Source organism: Falco biarmicus, chromosome 15, assembly GCF_023638135.1.
Source record: "Falco biarmicus isolate bFalBia1 chromosome 15, bFalBia1.pri, whole genome shotgun sequence".
NCBI lineage: Eukaryota > Metazoa > Chordata > Aves > Falconiformes > Falconidae > Falco > Falco biarmicus.
This window is the reverse complement of record NC_079302.1, coordinates 2,815,626-2,836,319: the sequence shown is the minus strand read 5'-3', so window position 1 is coordinate 2,836,319 and position 20,694 is coordinate 2,815,626. Positions and strand designations below refer to the sequence as shown.

At 57.6% G+C, this 20,694-nt stretch overlaps 1 protein-coding gene across 1 annotated transcript in view; it reads left to right on the top strand.

The window, feature by feature from the left end:
* The window catches only part of ZFPM1 (zinc finger protein, FOG family member 1), a 34,980-nt gene continuing 14,286 nt past the window's right edge, over positions 1-20,694 (top strand). The window contains 3 exon segments of the mRNA XM_056360888.1: positions 1-220; positions 14,858-14,989; positions 16,901-16,990. Of these exon segments, the coding sequence (XP_056216863.1) occupies positions 181-220; positions 14,858-14,989; positions 16,901-16,990 (262 nt within the window). The 5' untranslated portion in view covers positions 1-180.

The following is a 20,694-nucleotide window of genomic DNA, read 5'->3' as shown; positions in this document are numbered from 1 at the left end:
AATCCCGCGGCGGCGGCGGCGGCTCCGCTCCGCCGCGCACGGCCCGGCCCGGCCCCGGCCCCGGCCCGGCAGCGCGGGCGGGCGGGCGGGCATGCGAGGAGCCGGGGGCCCGCCCGCCGCCACCCACCTGCCGCCCGCCCAGCCGCCAGCCGGGGCGCCGGGCTCGCCCCTCGCCGAGCGATGTCCAGGAGGAAACAGAGCAACCCCCGGCAGATCAAACGTGAGTGTCCGGTACCGGCGCCCCCCCGCTGCCGCCAGCTTTTCTGTCCTACCCCCCCGCCCTTTTCTTTTTTTACTGCACCACCCCTTCGGCGCCAGCACCCCCGCCCCCGGTGGAGCGCGGTCCTCCCCCGGTACTACCTGACACCCCCACTCTGGTACCCCCCCGGGACGGCCCCGGTCGGTGCCCGTTCCCGCTACCGGCCGCCCCGCTTTGGTCTCCGTCGCCGCCGCCTCCCTCTGCCCGTCGCCTCCCCCCGCCAACGCGGTGGCTCCGGTACCGGCTCCCGATGGGGCCCCGATAAGGCTTTAAAATATTCCGTTCTGCAAGTCCCGTCCTGATAACATCGCTCTGTCGGGACGGCCTGAAATTGTGATCTTATCTCCCCCGCCTGCCTCCCATCCAGCGCCGTGAGCAGGGCGAGGGGCACCCCAGACCCCCCGCGGGACTCCAACCCCCCCCGTCCCGCCCCGGGCACCCCAGCCCTGCCAGCAGCCCCGAGCCCTGGGTCTGGCACTGTCACCCTGCCAGGGGTTCCCCTCTCCGCACGGATACCCCCCGCTGGTGCCACCGGACGCGTGTGCCATCGTCCCCGCGGACCGCCATCGTCCCCGCCGGCCATCCTGGCCTCAACCCTTCGCCCTGCCTGGGGGCCCCTCGGCTCCCACTTCGCACTGCAGCCCGGGTGGGGATGGGGCCGTGACAACCAGGGCTGACAGCAGGAGGGACCCCCGGGGGTCCCGCAGGCCTTCGGCCACCATCCGTGTCTCCCCGCACCGAGCGGCCATCTCCGGAGGGTCACGCTCCCCACGATCCCATCCATCGATCCCATCCATTGGCTGGGATCTGGTTTCAGTCCGGTGGGGATGTGCCGGCTGTGCTGAGAAATTCTGCAAAGTGCTGGAAGTTTTTCGGTGACGGGCTGAGCTGGCTCTTCTCCCTTCCTCTCTGGTGTGTGTATGTGCGTGTGTTTTTTTCCCCTCGAGTCGATGGAAGCAGGCGATAAGAGGGAGATGGGAGGATAGGGAAGGCTGGCCACCATGTGATAATCTAGCTTTATCTTTCTCTTGAAATAATTGCAAGGCTGAGTTGCACCTACCTGTTTCCCTGCCTGGGGTGATTGCTCTGGTGATAAAGCTCAGCTAGACTTTTACCCTGGTAGAGTTAAAAATAGTCCCAGCTGCCTCCTATTATTTTTTTTTTTGGTGGTGGTGATAGTTTTCTCCTTTAGCTTTATCCAACTTCTGCGGCTTTCTTTCGGCAAAAAGCCCGGCTGCCCAGCGATCCCTCCCTGGCTAACCCCAGCTCATTAAACCGGGAGCGTTGAGCGAAGCGCGCAGGAGCGTCGCAGCCACCAAAATAACGCCACCGCTGTGGGTGACAGCTGCGCATGGGGGACACGCCGATGCTGGGGTGCCCACCTGGTCCCAGCACCCACCAGTGTGGCCCTGGGTGCTGTGGAGGAGGGGGGAAACGGGGCTGGATGAGGCCGTGGCAGCTTGGCTGGGCGAAGGCGGCTCGTACCTCCTTCCTCTGCTGCTTTTCTGCAGAGATGTGAAGAAATGATAAAGTGGGAGGCTGATCTCAGGCCGCCAGCGATGGCCAAAACTGATTAAAAGCTGAAAGCTTGGAACCCTTCCTGTATGTGTCAACATGAAAACAGTCATTAGAGCCGGCGAGCGCGGCGAGAGCGCCTTGCCGCTGCCTCCGACAGCTCTGCCCGCCGAGGGAAGGTATGCATGAATCAGGGCTCCGGTAACCAGACTCCTCTCATGTACAGACCGGACCTGTTTCCACAAAGTCTATCCTTTTTATCATCTCAGCTGGAGCATTAAAAACCTCCTCCAGATTGGTATCTGCTGATTTTATTTTCCTGGGTGACGCTATGTTCTTGCTCTGGCTTCGTCTCTTCTGGGGTTTGGGTTTTGTTTTTTCTGAAAGCTCGATGCGATGCACAGATAGGCTCGCAGGGGAGATCGCTGGGCGAGCGGGCGATTGCCAAGAGCGATAAGACAAAGATCAGACACCGGACTATATTTAACCGGCTGCTTTAACCTTCTTCTTTGCTTTTTGGGCTGGAGCAATGTAATGATGGAGGGGTCTGGGGGTACCGGTGAAGCAGGGTCCCTCCAAGTCCCCCTCCCCGGCAGCACTCGCTCTGCCCACAGCACCGCTGGCACGCGGTGGTGAGGCTTTGAAAGCCGATTGCATCTAGATGGTGGCTTCCAATAGCGGAGAAAACACCCAGAGAATTTTATTTATTTAATTTTGCAGGGTACCTGTCCGGGGAGGACAGTTGCTTTTCACCCCCCGCTCCATCCGTGGCTGTAAAACCCAGCAACCTCCCTGCAGCTGCTGCTGCTTTATAGGGGTTTTGGTTTTTCTTTCTTTTCTTTTTTTTTCTTTCTTTTTTTTTTTTTCTCTCCCCCCTCTGTCTTTTGTTCTGCTGGTAGATAGATGTGAGGGGCTGATAGAGAGCAGGAGCTGATCTCCAACCCAGATAGCCTGTTATATTTATTAACTTCAAACATGGGAGCGCGGGCACACAGCTGATGCGCCAGGCTGCTGGCAGCTGCCTGTGCGTGCACTCGCAGCGCCGGGTCTTCCGATGGGGGAAACTGATAAGCGGGAGATTGATCTCATCTTGCTGATGTGCCTCTCCCTCTGTTGTTCTAATATAGATATTATTCTTTTGGGGTTTTTTTCCTTCCAAAATTAACTGGAAGTGAACATTTTTGTAGTAGTTGCAGGGGCCTGTTGGTGGGGGTTTTTTTTCCTCCCCCCCCCCCCTTTTTTTTTTTCCTTTCTATTCTGCTTTCAGCTACAGCAGATCTGAGCTCCTGATAAGTGCCCAGGCCTGATCTCCATCCTGATAGAGATTGCCAGGGGAGATAAGGACCCCTTATCTCTCCCCACCAGACCTGAGCAGGATTCGCTACAACAACAAACACAGCAAAGAGAGGCGAAAGGGCTCCAGCAATTTGTTCCATTGCAAATGTGATTAATGCAGGTGCTCTAATTATCTGATGGGGGGCAGCTGCGTATGTATTTTCATTTCTCAAGGTGTGGTGTTACCCCCCCCCCCCCCATGTGTGCTGTGAAACAAGCGTTGAGAGCTGAGCTCTCCCCAGTGCCTGTTATCAGCTGCAGATGTTGCATTAGTTTGATGAGAGCTTTGACTTTCCTTCTTGATCATTATCTCCGGTTCTGCTCCACAGCAAGCGCAGGGGCTGGGGAAGGGTGGCAAAAGCACTGTCATATTTTTTTGTGTGTGGATTTTCTTTAATTGCTATTAGATGGTGTTAGATAACAAGTGCATCTGCTCTGTTAAACCCTGCCGCCTCTTGATGAAGTGGTTTGGGCTGGGTGTTTTGGTTTTTTTTCAGCTTTTGTTTTTTGGTTTTTTCCTTTCCTCTTTTGTAAGCTCAGCGGCTCTCTGGTCCTGCAGGGAGTCGTGGTGCCGAGCAGGGGGGTCGTGGTGCCTGCTGGACTGTGGGAGCCATCCTTCTCAGGGGCTTGGAAAATTGCGTTTCTTGTAAAGATGACAGTGGCCAACTCGGTGTCTATTTTTAGCTGCGGCGTGGTGAGCTGGTGGCGTGGGATGCTCCTGGCACGCCTCCTGCCCGCTGCTCTCCCGCTCCCTTCGCTTGCTGACTCGCTCCTTTCCTTTCGGTCCGTGCAGGTGACTAACTGCCTCCACTTGCTTTCCCCCGACCACCACCTCCCATCACTACGATGATGCTGCACTTTTCCATCACCACCAGCCTCTGTGCCTCAGTTTCCCCATCCGCACCTGCCAGGGAAGGGATGCTCTGGGCTGGGGTGGGCGGTGGGGTGGGGAGGGTTTGCTGATGGCTCCCCAGAGATGAGCTGGGTGCTGGCAGGGCCTCCCAGCTCCGCTCCCAAAACCAGTATTTTCTGCACCTCCTCAGGGGCTGCCTCAGCACTGCAGCCCCCTCCCCATGCTGGGCTCCTGGCATCCCGAGGGTGGCATCCCTGTGTCCCACATGTCTGCTACACCCACTGACGCTGCCTGCTTCCCTGCCAGCCCCTCCCCTCTTGTGCAAGACCCCCCGAGGCATTTGCCAGCCCTGACTGAGTGGCATCCCAAAGTGATGGCTTGGTGTTGGCAGGGGTGCAGGCAGAAAAGCCTTGTGGCACATCTGCTCCTGCAGCAGTTCTGCCCATCCCAGCTGCTGCCAGACTCTTGGGATGCACTGTGGGTGACACTGGGGGCTCCCAGAGGTGAGGACCCATCGTGGTCCCCAACGGTGGGACGAGGCATGGGGTGACCCAGGCTGGGCTGGCAATACTGCAGTGCTGGTGGGATGCATCTGGCAGAGCCGCAGCCTGCCGTGGTGAGCTCTCTCAGCCATCGCCAGCTGTTTCCTGATGGTAACTTAGCAGCACCACAGGGAAGCCACGCTTCTGCTCGGTGGAGGGTTTGGACCAGCTGTAGGAGACGCTGGAAGAAGTTTTTCTCCTCTTCCATGACCAGTGGTCCAGGTGTGAGCATCCCCACAGGCCCTGTGTCTGGGACAGGGGTTGACACTGTGCTCGGCAGGTGGTGACCAGTGGGACAGCATGCCTTGACATCTCACTGGAACAGTACATCCATTTACAGGGCTCTGGGCTGCCCCATGCCGCCAGCCCCGTGCTTTGCTGCCTGTGGGACATGTCCCAGGGCATCCTGCAAGCCCGTTCTGGGACCCTGCTTGGGGTATATCCCCAGCATGGCCCGCCCTGGCCATCTTCATCTCTGCATCGGGCAGGGAGGATGCGTGCAGGATGCTCAAAGGGTGAGTGTGTGGGGTACCTGGCAGCACGGCAAAACCTGTTCTGCTGAGAGCCCCGGCACACGTCCCTGCCGGCAGCCGCGGGGCGGGAAGGTACTGGCGGCTGCGCCAGCAAGGCTGCGGCAGCTTTGGCAGGCGGCTGCTTCCAGGGCCTGTGGGTGCTGGGGTTGGGTTGGTTTGTGTCTGCTGCCGCTCTTCCACCTCCTGCAACCCTGGGGGACACCCCCGCATTGACCCCTCCCTGAGCAGGCGTGAAGCCATGGTGATGCCTGCACCGTGGGGACCATCCCCAGCATCTCATGTCAGAGCAGGAAAGCCACCTCCAGCTGGGATTTACGGCTCTGGATCTGAACTTGTGCTGTTGGGCAAGGTCTTATTTTCCATCGTGAATCATGAGGCCACCTAACAAGCTGCAGGTTCCCCTTTCGCCAAGTTGCGAGCCGGCCAGCTCGGCAATCAGGGCTTGGGAAGAAAGCAAGCCTTTCCTCACGGGTGTTGCAGTGGATTGTGCAAGGTGATAGTGCCACGGCACAGGTGATCCGTGGGTCCTGGAGAGGGGCAGCCCCGTCCCTCCCCAGGGAGTCAGCGGAGCCACCCAGCGATGGCAGCATCCCAAAGACAACATGGCATCAAGTCACTGGGGAGCCAAGCCTTCCAGCATCACTGTGTCCACACGCACAATCTGCAGCATCCCTGGGGCATGCCATGCTGTGCGACGCTCCCAGCCCTGTGCCAGCCGTGGAGTCGACACCACCCGCATCCCTGGGAGAGAAGGGACAACGCTGCCCAAACTGGGAGCGGCAAGGCCAGCACAACCTGGGGAAGGAGCCACTGTGCCCTGCTTGGGATTGGTGAATTTGGGGTCACATACACCTGTTCTGGGAAAAGGAAGAGGATGTTTTCCATGCATGCTGTCCGTCTAACTGTTTTAAAATAAATTATTTGCCTTGGAAAATGCTGGCTAGGGTGATGCTGCAGAGAGAAAACCAGCCCAGATGTTCCACACGGCAGCACAGGCTAGCACTGGGACCCGAGCCTGCCCAGCAAGAGGGATGTGAGCGGCTCTGAGCACTGGTCAGAGTAAGTGGGGGAGATGGCAGGAGCGGAGAAACCTTGTGCTTTTAAGATTTTATTATTTAAGAAGAAAAAGTGGAAAGCTCCTCTCTGCCAGCCCCACATCACGCTCTGGCTCCGACTCCTATGGCTGTGCCCAGGGCATGGAATTTTCTTCCTGGGCGGAGAAGAAATCGGCTCCCCACTGTTGGAGAAGAGCAGGAATAGGAGCAGGAGGCCAATATATCTTTTTCTTTTTTTTTTTTTTTTTCTGTGACACGTCCCATGACTGTTTTTGTTGCCTGACTCAGGGCTTTTGGACGCTCTGGCTTGGCCAAGCTGCTGTCCCACTGCTTATTTTATCAGGAAAGTTCAAGTGTTTCGGGGGTAATACAGTTCCCTCTTCCGATGGCTGCCCGGCAAAGGCTCTGCATTGTTCCTGCAGCAACATGTTTTTTTGGAAGGGATGAAATGCCGAAAGGAATGTAACTGCTGACCTTGGGCTGCAGTGGGGTTAAGGAGTGTGTGCCTATGAGTCACTCCAGATAAGAGCCTTCCACGGCTTTTTTCCTCCAAAATAATTCTTTATCTCCTCTTTCTCACATCAACATATTTTCTTGACATCTCCCGTTTGATAGCGCGTGGAGGAAATGTGCTCCTCTAATTTGTTCATCTGATGAAATGTAGATGCATTGTTTTCTCTTGTCCTTGGTGAGCTGGGGGTTGGTGCCCGGGCCTTTGGGGATGCTCAGTGAGGTCGGTACCCAGAGCTTTGGGGATGCTCAGCAAGGTCAGTGCCTGGACCTTTGGGGATGCACCTCGGGGTCGGCACCAAGGGCTTTGGGGATGCTCAGCAGGGTTGGTACCCAGGGTGCACGTGCAGGGCATTGGGGATGTGCCTCAGGGTCAGCACCCGGAATGTGCAGGAGGATGCCCGAGCAGGAGAGCATCACCCTGCGCATCACCCAGCTCAGGGGACTACGGGGAGGAAAAGCTGCTTTTAGCTTCCCCCCCCTGCTCCGCCGGGAAGTTTGGCCGCTCGCTCACTTCTCTGTCTCCCAGCTGAGGCCTCTCATGCTACTTCCAGCTCCTATGATAATGCGGAAAGTTGAACTGGCCCCATTACTGCGCTGCGATGGTTGCCTCGATAACGCCCCGATAATGGCAGCGATAGCGGCAGCTCGGTAGCCAATGGCTCTGCCGCTCCTCCCATTAACATTCCCCACCACGGACCGGCTCGGAGCTGCCTATCTGCTCTCCATTTCCACTCCTCCGCTAGATAAGAATGGAAATACTGACTTCATAGCTCACTGATTAAAGTGTCTGGATTTCTTGATAATACACAGATAAATTATGTTTTTCAAAAAGAAGGTAGGGAAGGGAGTGCGAGGGGAGGGAAAAACCTCCAGTCCATTTTTATTATTTTTTTTTTTCCTTTCCCTCTTTCTGGCCATGCCCTGTGGGTTGGGGTTTTTCTGCTCCAGAACCCCTCCCCAGCCTGCGACCGGGGCTGTGCTTTCGGGGACGGGTGACGGGTTGTGGTGGGCAAAGAATTTTTGGGAGCCATGTGGATGGGGTGCATCGTGCATGCAGTCACATCCCCGCACTGGGATGGAGATACTGCCCTCAGCTGCCAGGGACCCGATCACATCACAGGGATGTTTGGCTTTGCCAGCTGCAGTGATGCCACATGGCCGGGATGCCAGTGCTGGCTGCAGCATTGTCGCATGGGCTCTGGCTGTTCCCAGGGGCTGGCAGCCGCCTGGCAGGGCCCAGGGATGCTTGGGAAGCATCTACCATTCCACACCCATCTCTAGCCTGAGCTGTACTCGTTCTGCTGCTGGATGATGCCTGGTCCAGCAGGATGCTTTGGGACCAGCCTCATCCCGCTGGCCCATCCGGGCTTAAAAATTATGTTTGAATTTCCTCACTCGTCCCCACTGGAGCAAATGGGGCTTCCAGACTTTTTGGTTCCTTGCATTGGAAAAGGTATCGACCGCAAGAATCTAAGTTTGTTTCGTCTAAATATAAAACTAAAGAGCAAACAGTATAAAGTTCATTTTTTAATGTGCTGCCCCATTCCAGTTGGGCTGCTCTCTTTATTTTTTTTAGGGGAACTGTGATAAAAAGCAGTGATAAAGCCAGGACTGTTTTGTGTAGGAGTCGGTATCTGCGTTATCTATCTCCCTTTTTCACTCTCCGAGCAGCTCTGTTGTTTTTTACTCTTATCTCACTCCACCAAAATGCCAAGAACAGGAAAAAAAAAAATCAAAAAAATAAAAAGAGGCAGCGCAGGCACACGCGTTTGCACGGAGGCAAACTCTGTGTCCGCAGAGCTGGGTGTGAACGGCCACGCTGCTTGGAGTTGGAGGAAGAGGAGGGCTGGGGGTGCCAGGTGAAGGTGCTGGCGATGGAGGGGCTGTGCCACAGCAGGTGCTTGCACTGGTCCGGCAAGGGCAGCGAGGCCGGGGGGGGGGGGGGTGGGGGGGGGTGGGGTGGGGCTGTGGTGGTGGGGGTTTTGGGGACAGTGCTGTCCCAGCTGCTGTTGGTGACTTTCATCTGCCGGGCTTGGTGCCAGCAGCCCACCCTGCTTCTGGCAGGTGGGCCACCCAACTGTGCTGTACCCTCTCTGGGTCCTTTTCTGCTCCTGGACTGGAGCACCCTCGCACCCTCCAGCCCCTACTGGTTGCTGGAGTGTTGACAGGAGAGCCCGAGGTGGTCCAGGATGGCACTGGGCACCCTGGGGACACCAGGGACACCCTAGCTGGAGCATCTTTGGTGATGGGTCTGGTGGCCTTCTGGGTCACGTCCACCATCCCCCCTGTCCCCATCCCTCCATCTTTGTCCTCGCCTGGTGCTATCATGGACTGAAGGTCTCAGAGTGGAGGCTGAAATCTGTCCCCATTCCCTTCCCAGCAGCTTTTGGCAGTGGGATGGTCCCAGCAGACCTGAAACGGCTTCCCACGGGGAGGGGGACGGCTCCAGCGCGGCATCTCTGGGGTAATTTGTCGCTAGATTAGCAGAGAGCTTGACCTCTGTCCTTGCCGTCACCTGGTATTGATGGGCTCTGCAGGGCCACGCTGCTGGCTGAGCATCCCCCCACCCCCAGCCATTCCCGACCAGAATAGCTTTATTCCGGGTGGGAGAAAAAGGACCATAATTGAGGGGATTTTCACCCAGAAAATCTCCCTTTGGCCAGCAGCCGTGAAGTCACGCAGTGCAGGAGGTGTGGTGGCCGTGCCACCTTGCACACCCCTGGGCAGCTGGAGCCTGACCTTCACGGATGGAGCTCCTTTCCGTGTTGGGGGGGTATCCAGCTGCTCCCTGCCTGTGGGCTCGCACCAGGCTGCCCCAATCCTGCCCAGATCAACACAGGGTTAAACATCTCAAACTGCTCTTGGATGGGGATTGGGATGGGGGACACCCTCGGGACCCCCTGGTAAGGACCGGTCCCTCTCTGCTGGCTGCAGAGGGGCCCCGGCAGCTGCCTCAGTTTCCCTTCCGCACGTTGAACATCGTCTCGCCCCAGCTCCCCGCCAGCCGGGAAGGCAGGACCATGTTAAGCATCGCATCCCCTTCTCACGGAGCAATCTGCTCCCATCCATCTGATGTGCCGGGGCCGGGGACGGCTCTATTAGACTCTCTTCTCTCTTAAAATCTATCAGGGCGTTATCGACCCCATCTGAAACGTAAAGTCACTTCATTGTCATTGTCCCTGTATTTTCTTTCTCATTATTTTCCTGTGCCCCCCGCGGCCCGTTCCCCCAACCCCCCCAGCTGCTGTTTGATATGATGCGGGCTCTCTCGCTATTAGTATTAGTAATCGCGGCCCCTGAAGTGAAACAATCTCCTGTAATCTATCAGCGGTTTATCGGCCCTATCTGAGCGCCGGGAATGGCTGGGCTCGGCGATGGCGCCATGCTCGGCCGCTGATAAAGTTACAGAGTTCAGGCGGTGATGAATGTTAAGTAACTGCACCCCGCGCAGATAGGATATGGACTTGGCAGGGGGAGCAGCTCCGGCTGAAACCAATCTCTCCCCTATCAGCAGGGCTGCTTTTTCTCAGGCTCTGCTTCTCTCCGGCTCTTTTCTTCCCCAACGGTTGCAAGTGGGGGCTCCCCCGGGGCAGCACTGCTGTGGATCGGGGAGGGATGCCGGGGGTGCTGTGCCCCAGGGGTGGAGCGGTGGGGTGTTCTGGGGTGCTCTGCATCGCCGCCGTGGGGATGCCAGCCCCGGTACGTTTTTGGGGTGGTCAGGATGCTGCGGACATGGGCATCCCCCCCATTGGTAATTGTAGCATCCCCCTGTGAGCACTCGCAGCATCCTCCCCCACCGTAAGCAATCACAGCATCCCTACCACCTCCATTCCCCCACTAGCCTTCATTCCTCTCCTAGATAAATTAGGCCTAAATACGTTATAAATTTAATCATAAATTATTGTAAATACCCATCATGAGCATTCACAGCACTTGTGCCCCACCCCATGAGCAATCACAGCATCCCATACCACCTTCATTCCCCCTACTATCCCTCATTTCCCCTCTTGGATAAATTAGGCCTAAATACTTCGTAAATTTAATTATAAATTACTATCAGACCCCTCCCCCCCTCGCCAAGCAATTGCAGCATCTCCTCCCACAAGCAGCTGCAGCATCCCACCAGCAATCGCAGCATCCCACCAGCAATCACAGCATCCCCACTACCTTCATTCCCCCACTAGCCTTCATTCCCCTCTCCTGGATAAATTAGGCATAATTTAATAATAAATTATTACAAATACATTATAAATCCCCTCTCCATCTACCAGTTCCCCAAACACATATTTTTTTTCTCCTTGCCCTTTTAACACAGGGCACCACGGGAAGGGTTGGGGTGAGTTTTATCTGGGGGTGATGGAGAAGGGCCCCATATTAGAGATAGGTACCGCTGGAGCCAGCCCCAGCCGCTATCGGCCCCATGCATGGGGCTGATATTTCATGTGCCGATATCCGCAGGGGGAGCCCGGCCCTAGGATGCTGCAGCCGGACTGATAGGGGAGAGGGTTGATTTGGCCTCAAAAAGGTCCATTTTCCTCCGGAACAGGAGTCTGGGGGCAGTGTCTCGCCTGGGACCCCTGATTTTGGAAAGCATTGCAATGTAATGCTGGATCCCAGCAGCAGCAGCAAAGGGGAGGGAAAAAATAACTCCCGGGATAACGTGACCTTTGAGGACCCGCGTCATTTCCCAGCCACCAAAACCTCGTTTGCCCTCAACTGTGGAGCTTGGCATCCCCGATCCTCGGAGAACTGGCTTGGGGGCATCTGAGGTCGTCAGAAAAAGCAAACTTTAATACGTACTGGGGAAGAATTGGGTGAGAAGAGGCAGGCTGGTGTCCCATCAGATACTGCTGGGTTTTGGATTTGCAGCCCAGGTTGCTTTCTGGGTGTTGCTTGCTGCGGGGCAGACATGGCATAACCCTGCTACAAGACCCTGGGGAATCCCCGCGCTGTGCCGCACCCCACCGAATCACCAGAGATGGTTTTGCAGCCAGTGCAAGGAAGGGTCAGGAGTGGCTGCTCCCCTCTCCAACAGTGGCTTTCCTTGGGGAATACCAGCCCCGTGCCCGCTCCTGCAGCCCTTTGCTCACAGCTGCAAAATTTGGGGGAAAATAAAGAGATTTAGGGGCAGCGGCACTGCCTTGAGGAGGCGATGCCAGAGCTGGATTCCAGTCGTGAGATGATGGGTGAGCATCGTGGTGACGCTTCATGTGCCCCAAGACCTGGTGGGGAGCCTCACCCAGCTGCTCTGGGGCTTATCAGTTTATTACTATTTTTTATTTTTAATTTGAAGGTGTAATCAGGGCTGGCTTGTGTATGTGTGTATATATATGTGTGGAGGATAAGGAGGAGGTGGAAGGATGAAGAGAGCCTCCATCCCACTGCCTGCGTGGTCCTGCTGAGCCCTGGGTCGGGGGACGTTCCCCGGGTCCCCCAGCGTGACAGGGTGACCCCGGGGCCCAGCACCCTGGGGTCCCACCGCACGGTGAGCTCCGAGGCGCCTGTAGATGAGGTTTGGGGCATGAGGCTGCCCAAAGGCGGGGGCTCGCCCCCGGCACTGGAGTCAGAGCCCACCCACGGCCTCCCACCTGCACAACATTTTCAATTTAAAAACCCAGTACAGTTTTGGCGTCAGCTGCGAGCCGATGAACGCCAGATGGTGAAGGCGGGTCGTGCCCAGCCTTCGTTTTCAGTCCAGAACCTGCTCTCTGCCACTGGGACTGTTCCTCCTCCTCCTCCTCCTCCTCCTCCTCCCCCTCCTCCTCCTCCTCCTCCTCCTCCCCCCCTTCCTGCTCCAGAGCCGGTGGGAAAGTCTGGGGCTGTTGCTATTTTCTATCTGTTGTTGAGGCCTCTTATCGCTTTGCTCTTGTCTGCGTGCCGGCTTTCAGAGCGGCCAGGGTCTCACTCCTTGCAGCCCGGAGAAGTCCCCCCTTTTTATTTTCTATATTATTATTTTTTCCTTTGATTTAATTTACCGGCTAAGCACAAAGAAGCAAGAAAAGGTTTATTGTTCCTGCACCGGGAGAACCTTAATTTGAGTGAAATGATCAAATCATTACCTGGGTAACGATGGGTTTTCCTACCACTGGAAGAGCCCTGGGAATGCCGACCCTCGTGCCCGCCCGGACCCGCATCCCCAGCCTGCACACGGGTGACATGGGCACATCACCTCTGCTTCCTGCAAGTTTTTACAATCGCTGTAGTTTAAAAAAAAATAGTAATTGGGGGAAAAAAAGAAGAAATCCTTCCTTGTTATCAAAAAAAAAAAAAAAGGAGGGAGAAGGAGGGAGGGAGAACAGTTAATCGTCGAAGCGGAGTATCTTGGAAGGGAGCATTTTTTGGCTCTTCCCCTCTCTGTAAAGCCAGCCTCAGTAATTCAGTTTTAAAGCATGAAAAAAGGGAGTTGATGAAATTCCACTATCAGCACTGAACCAATATGCAAAATATCTCGCCGAAAATCAAATAGCTATTATGTTTTCATTTCCATTTCAGCGTATTTGCTTAATGAAGAATAGACAGATCAGGCAAGCCGAGGGAGGCTGTGTGCGGTGATAACTGTGCAGGGCTTCCAGCAATCCCGGAGAAGTGACGCTCAGCTCCCTGCTCCATGCTCCCTCTCCCTCACTGGCTTTTTTTTTTTCTTCCCCACCCCCCCCCAGTCCTTTTTTTTTTCCTGTTTTTTTTTTTAAGCTATCCAGTAGTTCATTTAACCCACGCAGCCAGCAGCGCTGGGAGCACCAATGCCAGAGCATCCCCCAGGGATGTGTGGGCAGGCTGGGAGCAGGATGCTGCAGTGGGGCAGGCTGGGTGCTGGGATGCATCCAGGGACCGCGGTGACATGGTGCCGGGATGCTGCCGGCCAGCCACCATCCCTGTATGCAGTCAGTGAAGCTGCCCTACCCACACCCCAGGTTTTACACAATCGCCTCTGTATGGGGCATCCCCATCTCTCTCCTGGCTGGGGCTCGGTGTGTCAGGGCAGGGTGCGGGTGGTCGGGGCACCCCTGGGTGGGTGCCACATGCAGTCCCAGAACCGTCCATCCCCTCCCTGGCCACATCCATCCCTCCCTGGCTAGGCTGGAGGTGCCAAGCCATGGAGCAGGAGAGAGTCGGGTTAACTTTATCAGAAGCCCAAGAGCCGTGAAGGCGTGAAAGAAGAAATTAGCCTAACAATGTTTCATTTACAGCGAGAGAAACGATTTGTTAGCTGGCGATTGTTTCTGAATATTATCAGAGCCTTTTTAATTGTGCTGGAACTGAAATTAGCAGAATTAGAATAAATTGCCTTCCCTTCTCCGGCAGCCTCTTTATTCACGCTCATTGTTGTCTGCTTTGTATAGATTATGGGCTCTTTGTTCTCCTGCTGTAAATATACATGCCTGGAGTCACAGAGAGGAGCTGAGGTCTGCAGACAGTTTGTCACCACCGTTCCCCTGCCCGCGCTGGGCTTGGCAGGGTGGTGCTGGGTGGGCACCGGGCAGCCCCCGGCTGGGCTTCGTGCGGCGCGAGCCACGTGCGCCGCCGTCTCTTTCTTTCTTGATTTCAGCGTGGATGGGGATGCTGCGTTGCCGTGGAAACGGCAGCGTTTGGCTGGCAGGGCTGTTCAGGGCAGGGGATCCCCCGTGTGCACCCCGTTTGCATCCTCTGTGCGCCCTGCTTGCAACCGCTGTGCCTGCCACATCATCCCCTGCTGTCCGGGGCTGTGGGTATGGTGGGGGGCTGTGTCACGGCTGCCCTGTCAGGCGAGGGGTGCTGGGGACTGTGGGGGACAGGCTCTGGGGTCCCTCACCCCATTTGGGGCAGGTGCGGGGCAAGGTTTGGGTGGTAAGTACGGCAGAGCGGTGCAGCAGGCTGGGCAACTCACCGTGCCACAGCCATGTGGCGGTTCTGTGTGGGGACCCCACTCGCTTTCCCAGCAAGTGTGGGGCTCATTCCCTCGAGGTCTTGAGGGGGAACCCGGCATCCCTTGAGGGACATCAAAGAGCAAGGTGGTGGCTCTACAAACCTCCCTTTGACAGGGGACAAGGGACCCCAGGTTAATAATGGACCATAGGGCTGGCCAGGGAGGGGGTTTCTCCCTTCCCATGGTATGCAGAGCTGCCAGGCATCTCCTGGCCCCACACTCATGGTGGGTCACAGAAAGGGACCTTTGCCAGCCCCCGAGACACTGGCATCCCACATTTCCTAACTGGGAAAAAACCTCAGGGGTTTCCAGTTCTCCCCCTCTAACCGCCCCCTCTGTGTTTTGGCAGGTTCCCTGGCAGCAATGGAGGAAGGCGAGGATGGCCCGGCGGGGGACAAGAGCCCCTCAGAGAGGGAGGGGGCTGCCTCGGACCACGAGGGCTCTGCTGAGCGCGACACTTCCAGCCCCCCCAGCAGCGAAGGTGAGCCTCGCCACATTGCCAGGGGGCTTCCCATGGTGTCCCCCCTGCCACGGGGACAGGTTCCACCACCGGAGCAACCTGCCAGGCACGCCAGCATCATCTCTGCTGTTGGTGCATGGTGTTAATTAGCAAATGAAGTATCCTGCCTACCCGAATTGTGTTGGGCTGTTGGTTACGTGAGACCCCCAGTCTCCCCAGGGTGCTCCATCCCTCCAGCCAGTGGCAGGACCCGCTGAGGGCAGCCTGGCCCCGGTGTGATGGTGAGCAACCGGCTGGGAGCAAGGAAGGGCTCCCTGCAGCCAGTGCAAGCAGGAGCAATCCTGGCTTGGCTGGGCCAGCAGCATGCTGGGGTGGGCCACCGGCTGGGCTGCTGGAAACCGGAGGCGGGTGGCTTGCCACGATGGCTGCTAATGAGCTCCGTCACCCTGTATCCCTTTCAGCACCTTTCACCCGCCCCGGTGCTGAGCCACCGGCGGCAGCGGAAGGATGTGGGGGTGCAAAGTGACCCCCTCCAGGGATGCAAAGTGACCTTCTGGGGCACAAAGTCACATCCTGTGGGGTGCAAAGTGACTCCCCGGCCACCGAGGCCACAGGTGCTGGCAGCGGCGGTGGGGCAGACGGGGATGGGGGCACAGGGCCGTTGCTGCCTGCTTCCTGCCCACGCCGCCTGCCTGCCGCCGTGCGAGCCGTGCGAGCCGTGCCCCACCCCAGAGGTGGCTGTGTTTCAGGGCCGGGCTGAAACAGTCCCCAGATATCCTCTAAGTTCCTTCCTGTGGAGGTGGGGGCAAATCCTAATCAGTTAATGTTTGCAGTGCCCTTCGAGATAACCGCGGCAGGGCAAGGCTGCACCGGCTAATGGAGCCGGCCAGTCCCCGGCAGGCAGCGGGGTTCCCGGCAAACACCCGCTGCCTTCGTCTGCCAGCAGCCGGGGAGCAAAGCATCCCCCAAAACTGCAGGAGCCGACCCGGCAGCGCAGCGGGGACCCACGCCAGCACCCTGATAACGGGCGCAGGGAGGGCTCGCCGGCAAACTTTGCTCGGCAGCAGGGAGAAGCGAGCGGCTCTTATCTGATGGGGGAGCTGGGCTGGGGGCGAGGGAGCCGGGAGCCTGGGTGCGGAGCTGCACCTGGCACTAGCCTGCCTCGATAAAAAGGTGATAGCAGAGATAACGCCGAGCAGCAATAACGGCCACTAAAGCTTTCAGCGCGATGGATAAAAATCGATATGCCAGGCACTTTGATTTATAGCCAAAAATAATAGGACTTTTATACCCGGTGATTGATTTATTTGATGTTAATCATTCCGCTTATCACCTGTATTAATAATCTCCAATGCTGGTGACGTCACCCCTGGGTGTTCGCTCTGGCGCCGATCGATTGGGCTCCGCGCTGGTTATCCGCCCGGGACGCAAAGGCAAACATGTACTTTGGGCGCTAATCTTCCACACTGTCATATGCAGATAGGCCTTATCAGCTGCATCTCCAGCAGCAGTTAATGGAGAAAATAATTGTTATCAAGTTGCTATGAATACGCCACAAATAGAGCCGTGATGGGAGTGGGGCTGAACCGGGTGACGTGGGGTCCATGGGTGGGATGGCGGAGAAGTAGGGGGGGGGTCAGCAGGGTGGGAGGTGGGTGGCCGTCTGAGGGTGGCTCGGGAAATCCCTGGGGAGGATGCATGGGTGGGCTTGGCTGTCCTTATGAGTCATCCTGTGGGGTCCCCATGGCTGGGCAGCCGGGGGGTTTGGACACAGGGATTTCGAGGAGAACCCCACCCCCCCATGGACATTCTTGAGAGTGAATCCCTTTCTGCACCCCGTGGTGGTGCTAGTCCAGTGGTCCTGACCCCTGTGGGATGCCAGTCTCTGAAATTCCCTGCGCGTGACCTGCTGCCTTCCCTCTCTTGCTGCAGAGTCCAGAGACTCCTTGGAGAGTCCGAAGGAGCTGGAGAAGCCGGATCCTGGAGAAAACGCGCGGGAGCCGGACACCTGGAATGGGCCAGGTGAGTCCCCGCTGTGCAGCCAGTCATCCTGCTCCATCCCAGCTGGACCGCGGGCTGGAGCAAGCCTCTTGCAAAACGCAATATGAGGAGGACTGGAAGCACTGGGAGCTAGACAGGCTGCAAATAAGTGAAAAAATACCGTTTCTGCTGGGAAAGGAGGTACGAGATGATGGTTGTTGTCCCCCAAGCTGCTGTTGGGATGGTAAAAGCCAAGCCAGGAGCAGCGGGGATGTCAGCACCGTGGCTGGCATCGCGCTGCCAGCGCAGGGAGGGTTTGGACCCCATCCTGCATTGCCCTGTGCTCGCGTGGGCACTTTGCAAACATCCTGGCAACCACAACAGCGACGCTCGAGTGGTTTTATGATGGTTATCAAAACCCCCAAGGAGCAAATACAGCTGTCTATCTCCCTCTCAGCATCTCCGCGCCGGGGCCGCTGGCACCGACAAGGCCAGGCACGCCATGTGGGTACCCCGCGCCCTATCACCCTATCTCCAAACCGACCCGCCGATGGGGTTACAGTCGGGCTCCGCCGTGCAGATTGGGTTTGTGGGTGCCAGTCTGCTGGGGACGGCACCCAGCAGGTGGATGGGGACGGGACCGGGGGAAGCTGACACCCCCAAGTGTGGATGTGCTGCGTTTTGGGCCCCATTGGTGCCGGCAGCGCTCGCCCCCAGCCCGCTCCTCCCCAGGGAGCCCCTGGCTGGGTGATGCCGGTGGATCTGGTTTTGGAGCAGCCCTGTGGAGCAGCGGGTGATGGGAAGGGGTGACCCTGATGCAGGACAGTGGTCACCTTTGCGTGATGGATGCGACGGGGGGGATCCTGGTGTGTCCCTAAGGCCATCAGCGTCCCACTTGGACTGGGCAATGGAGAGGCCTTGGGAAAGGCCGGCTGCCAGCGCACATGCTCCTGCAGCTGCCGAAATCCCCACGGCCCAGCAAGGAGCCATGGCCCTGCTCCTCCTTCCCGCCCCAGCCAAGGGGAAGCTCTCGCGGCTCCGCTGATATCCCAGCCCTTCCTGCGCGCCGAGCAGGAAGGAGCTGCGAGGCCGCCCCCGGCTCCTCCTTATCTGCTCCCCAGCCCTTTGCCCCCAGCACCGCTGCACTCCCCGCTCCGGCACTGGCATCCCAGGGCAGGGCCGGGGGGGGGGGGCAGGGGCTGCGGTGCCAAACCCAGGGGTGTCCCTGTGCCCCAGGGCTCGCGGCACTGCGCAGCCCCATATCCTGGCAGCACCGTCAACCACGGGCTCCCCAAAAGGGACCACGAAGCCTCGACCCTGGCCATGCCTCCCTTTCCCCCTCTTCCCTCGCCAGAGCGGGTTATTTGCATTCTTTATGTAAAAGAGATTTTATTATCGCCTTCTCTCAGCCCATCTCTATTCTGGTAATTGGAGTGGTATTAATTTCTGTGTGGCTGGGAGTTGATGGCGGTCCGGCGATGCTGCAGCGATAGGGTGTTCCTTTCGCACCAACCGCCGCGATAGCCCGTCTATCAGGCGCTCTGCAGGCTCTGCACTTATCAGGGATGGAGCTGGCGAAAAGGGAAACTCTGAGCAGCCTGAATTTTCTTTTTTATCTGGCAGGATCCGCCATATGTCAGCAATGGCAGCTGCGAAGATGCGGCGCGACACGGGAGGGGCAAGCGGGCTGCTCCGGGCACCTTTGTTCGCGCCCTGCGGGGGTCTCACCTTCCCCTGGCCCTTTTTTGGGGGGCTACTGGGTCACCCCCACTATGGTTTTGCCCTGTGGGTCTCCAAATCTGCTGCCTCGGGGTGCATCGCTGTGCCAGAGGCTTGGCAGCCCGGGGATGCAGCGTGCCAGGACCTCGCCGTGGGGCTCCTTGGCCCCGCGTGCCGGCACAGGAGAAGGAGTATTTTGTTTTATCTTTGAAATGACCTTGTTAGCTGGAGGGGGCTGCTGCGTGCCTGGCTGATATGCAAATCCCTGGGAGCTGGAGAATGTAATCCTCGACTTGGGAGCCTTTACAGATGTGCCGGGGTGCTGGGACACCTCGGCTGTGCTTCCCAATGGGATCGCGGGATGGAGCGTGGCCACGCTTTGTGCCCACCCGTGCCAGCCACTTCATCCTCTGGTGGGGCTGGAGAGGGGATATCCATCCTGTCCAAATTCCCCCAAGCCCTTCCTTGCAGCCTCACCAGCGGCTCTCTGCCATGCCTCAGGTTTCCATCTTTCCCACCCATTTTTGTTTGCTCAGGAGCAGGGTGGTAGCGAAGACTTTCGGGAGCACCCGCAGCCTCCAGCTCCCCTCCCAGGGCTGTCCCCTCGTGCCCATCACTGCCCACCAGCTTCACCAAGTCAGGCAAATTCTCCCAGAGGGATAAGGTGAAAAGCTTCAGCAAATTTCACAAATGTGGTGATGTTGGGACAGGGGAACAAAGGAGAGCAGAGCCCTGCTGAGGGACAGGCTGCTCAACCGCATTACGAGGCACTGGCGAATCCCCACTGGGAGGCTGCAGCCCGGGGCAGCCCTGGCGGCACTTGCCTTTCTGCAAGGTGGAATGAAGCTTTTTGCTTTTGTCCCTGTGGGGACACCGATGGGTCGCTGGTAGGGAAAGGATGGAGCAGATGGGACCAGACCCAGGGGTGGCTCTTGCCTCGTCCCCCTGTGGCCGTGTCCCACCACCCTCCCTGAAAGAGCAGGTCACTCCCCTTTTCTACGTCAGCATCACTATTTGGGTCTCCACCAAGATTTCAACCTTGCTGAGCCCCCGATGTCCCGCTGCCAGCTCATCTCTCTGGGGTTTATTTAATTGCTCCTGGGTGGTAACGATGACTCTGGGTTAATTACAGAGCATGGCACAGGGTCCACCTCTCCCAGCACCAACCGTGAACCCCAAATCCATCCTCACCACGAGTCCTGTATGCAGGGTACCGGGATGGGACAGAGCAACTTCTTATTTTTTTGGTGCATCTAATTAAAACTGCAGACTTTTTTTATTTTCCTTTCCCCCCTGCCTCCCCCTTCCCTTTCGCCTCCCGCTCGCCTTCAGTTGTGTTTATCTGTGCCACGACTCCTGCCTGAATAATCTCTGGCTGCCCGGAGTTTGTCTGCAAACCTCAAGGTTTATTATCAGGGCGAGCAGGGCATGATGAGGAGGGACGGCTTGTCCGGATGGCCGGCCCCGCGCCGCATCTGCCCCATTGCTCCCCCTTCCCCTCCACCCTGGTATGTGTGGGTGGGAAAAATTATTCCAGCTATTTCTTTTTATCACTGGGAACCGGGCTGAGCAGCAGATAGTTGTGTTTGTGTTAGATTGCTGGGGGACAGGGAGAAGTTGGGGTTCGGGACAGTAACCCCCCTGAGTCAGGGGGTCCCCCAAGGCCCTGAAAACCCCCTACCTGGCTTGCGTCCGACAAAGCCACGTCATGGCACCAAAGGCAGTGGCATATTTGACATCAGAATGGGAATGGTCCCAGTGGTGGCACCTGTCTTGGATTGGGGACATTGAAGTGGACCCCATCCCTACTGGGGTCTGTACCTGCAGATCCCTGCCCTCAGCTCAGCCTCCGGGCACACGGCAGGGTGGAGGGATGCTGAGGACCGTTAGGGGATGTTGATGGTGTAAAGGGATGCTCAGGCTGGTTTGGAGACACTCGATGGGATGCTCGGACTGGTTTGGGGACATTGCTGAGTGGAAGGATGCTCAGACCAGTTTGGGGACACTGCTTGGGGTGCAGGGATAGT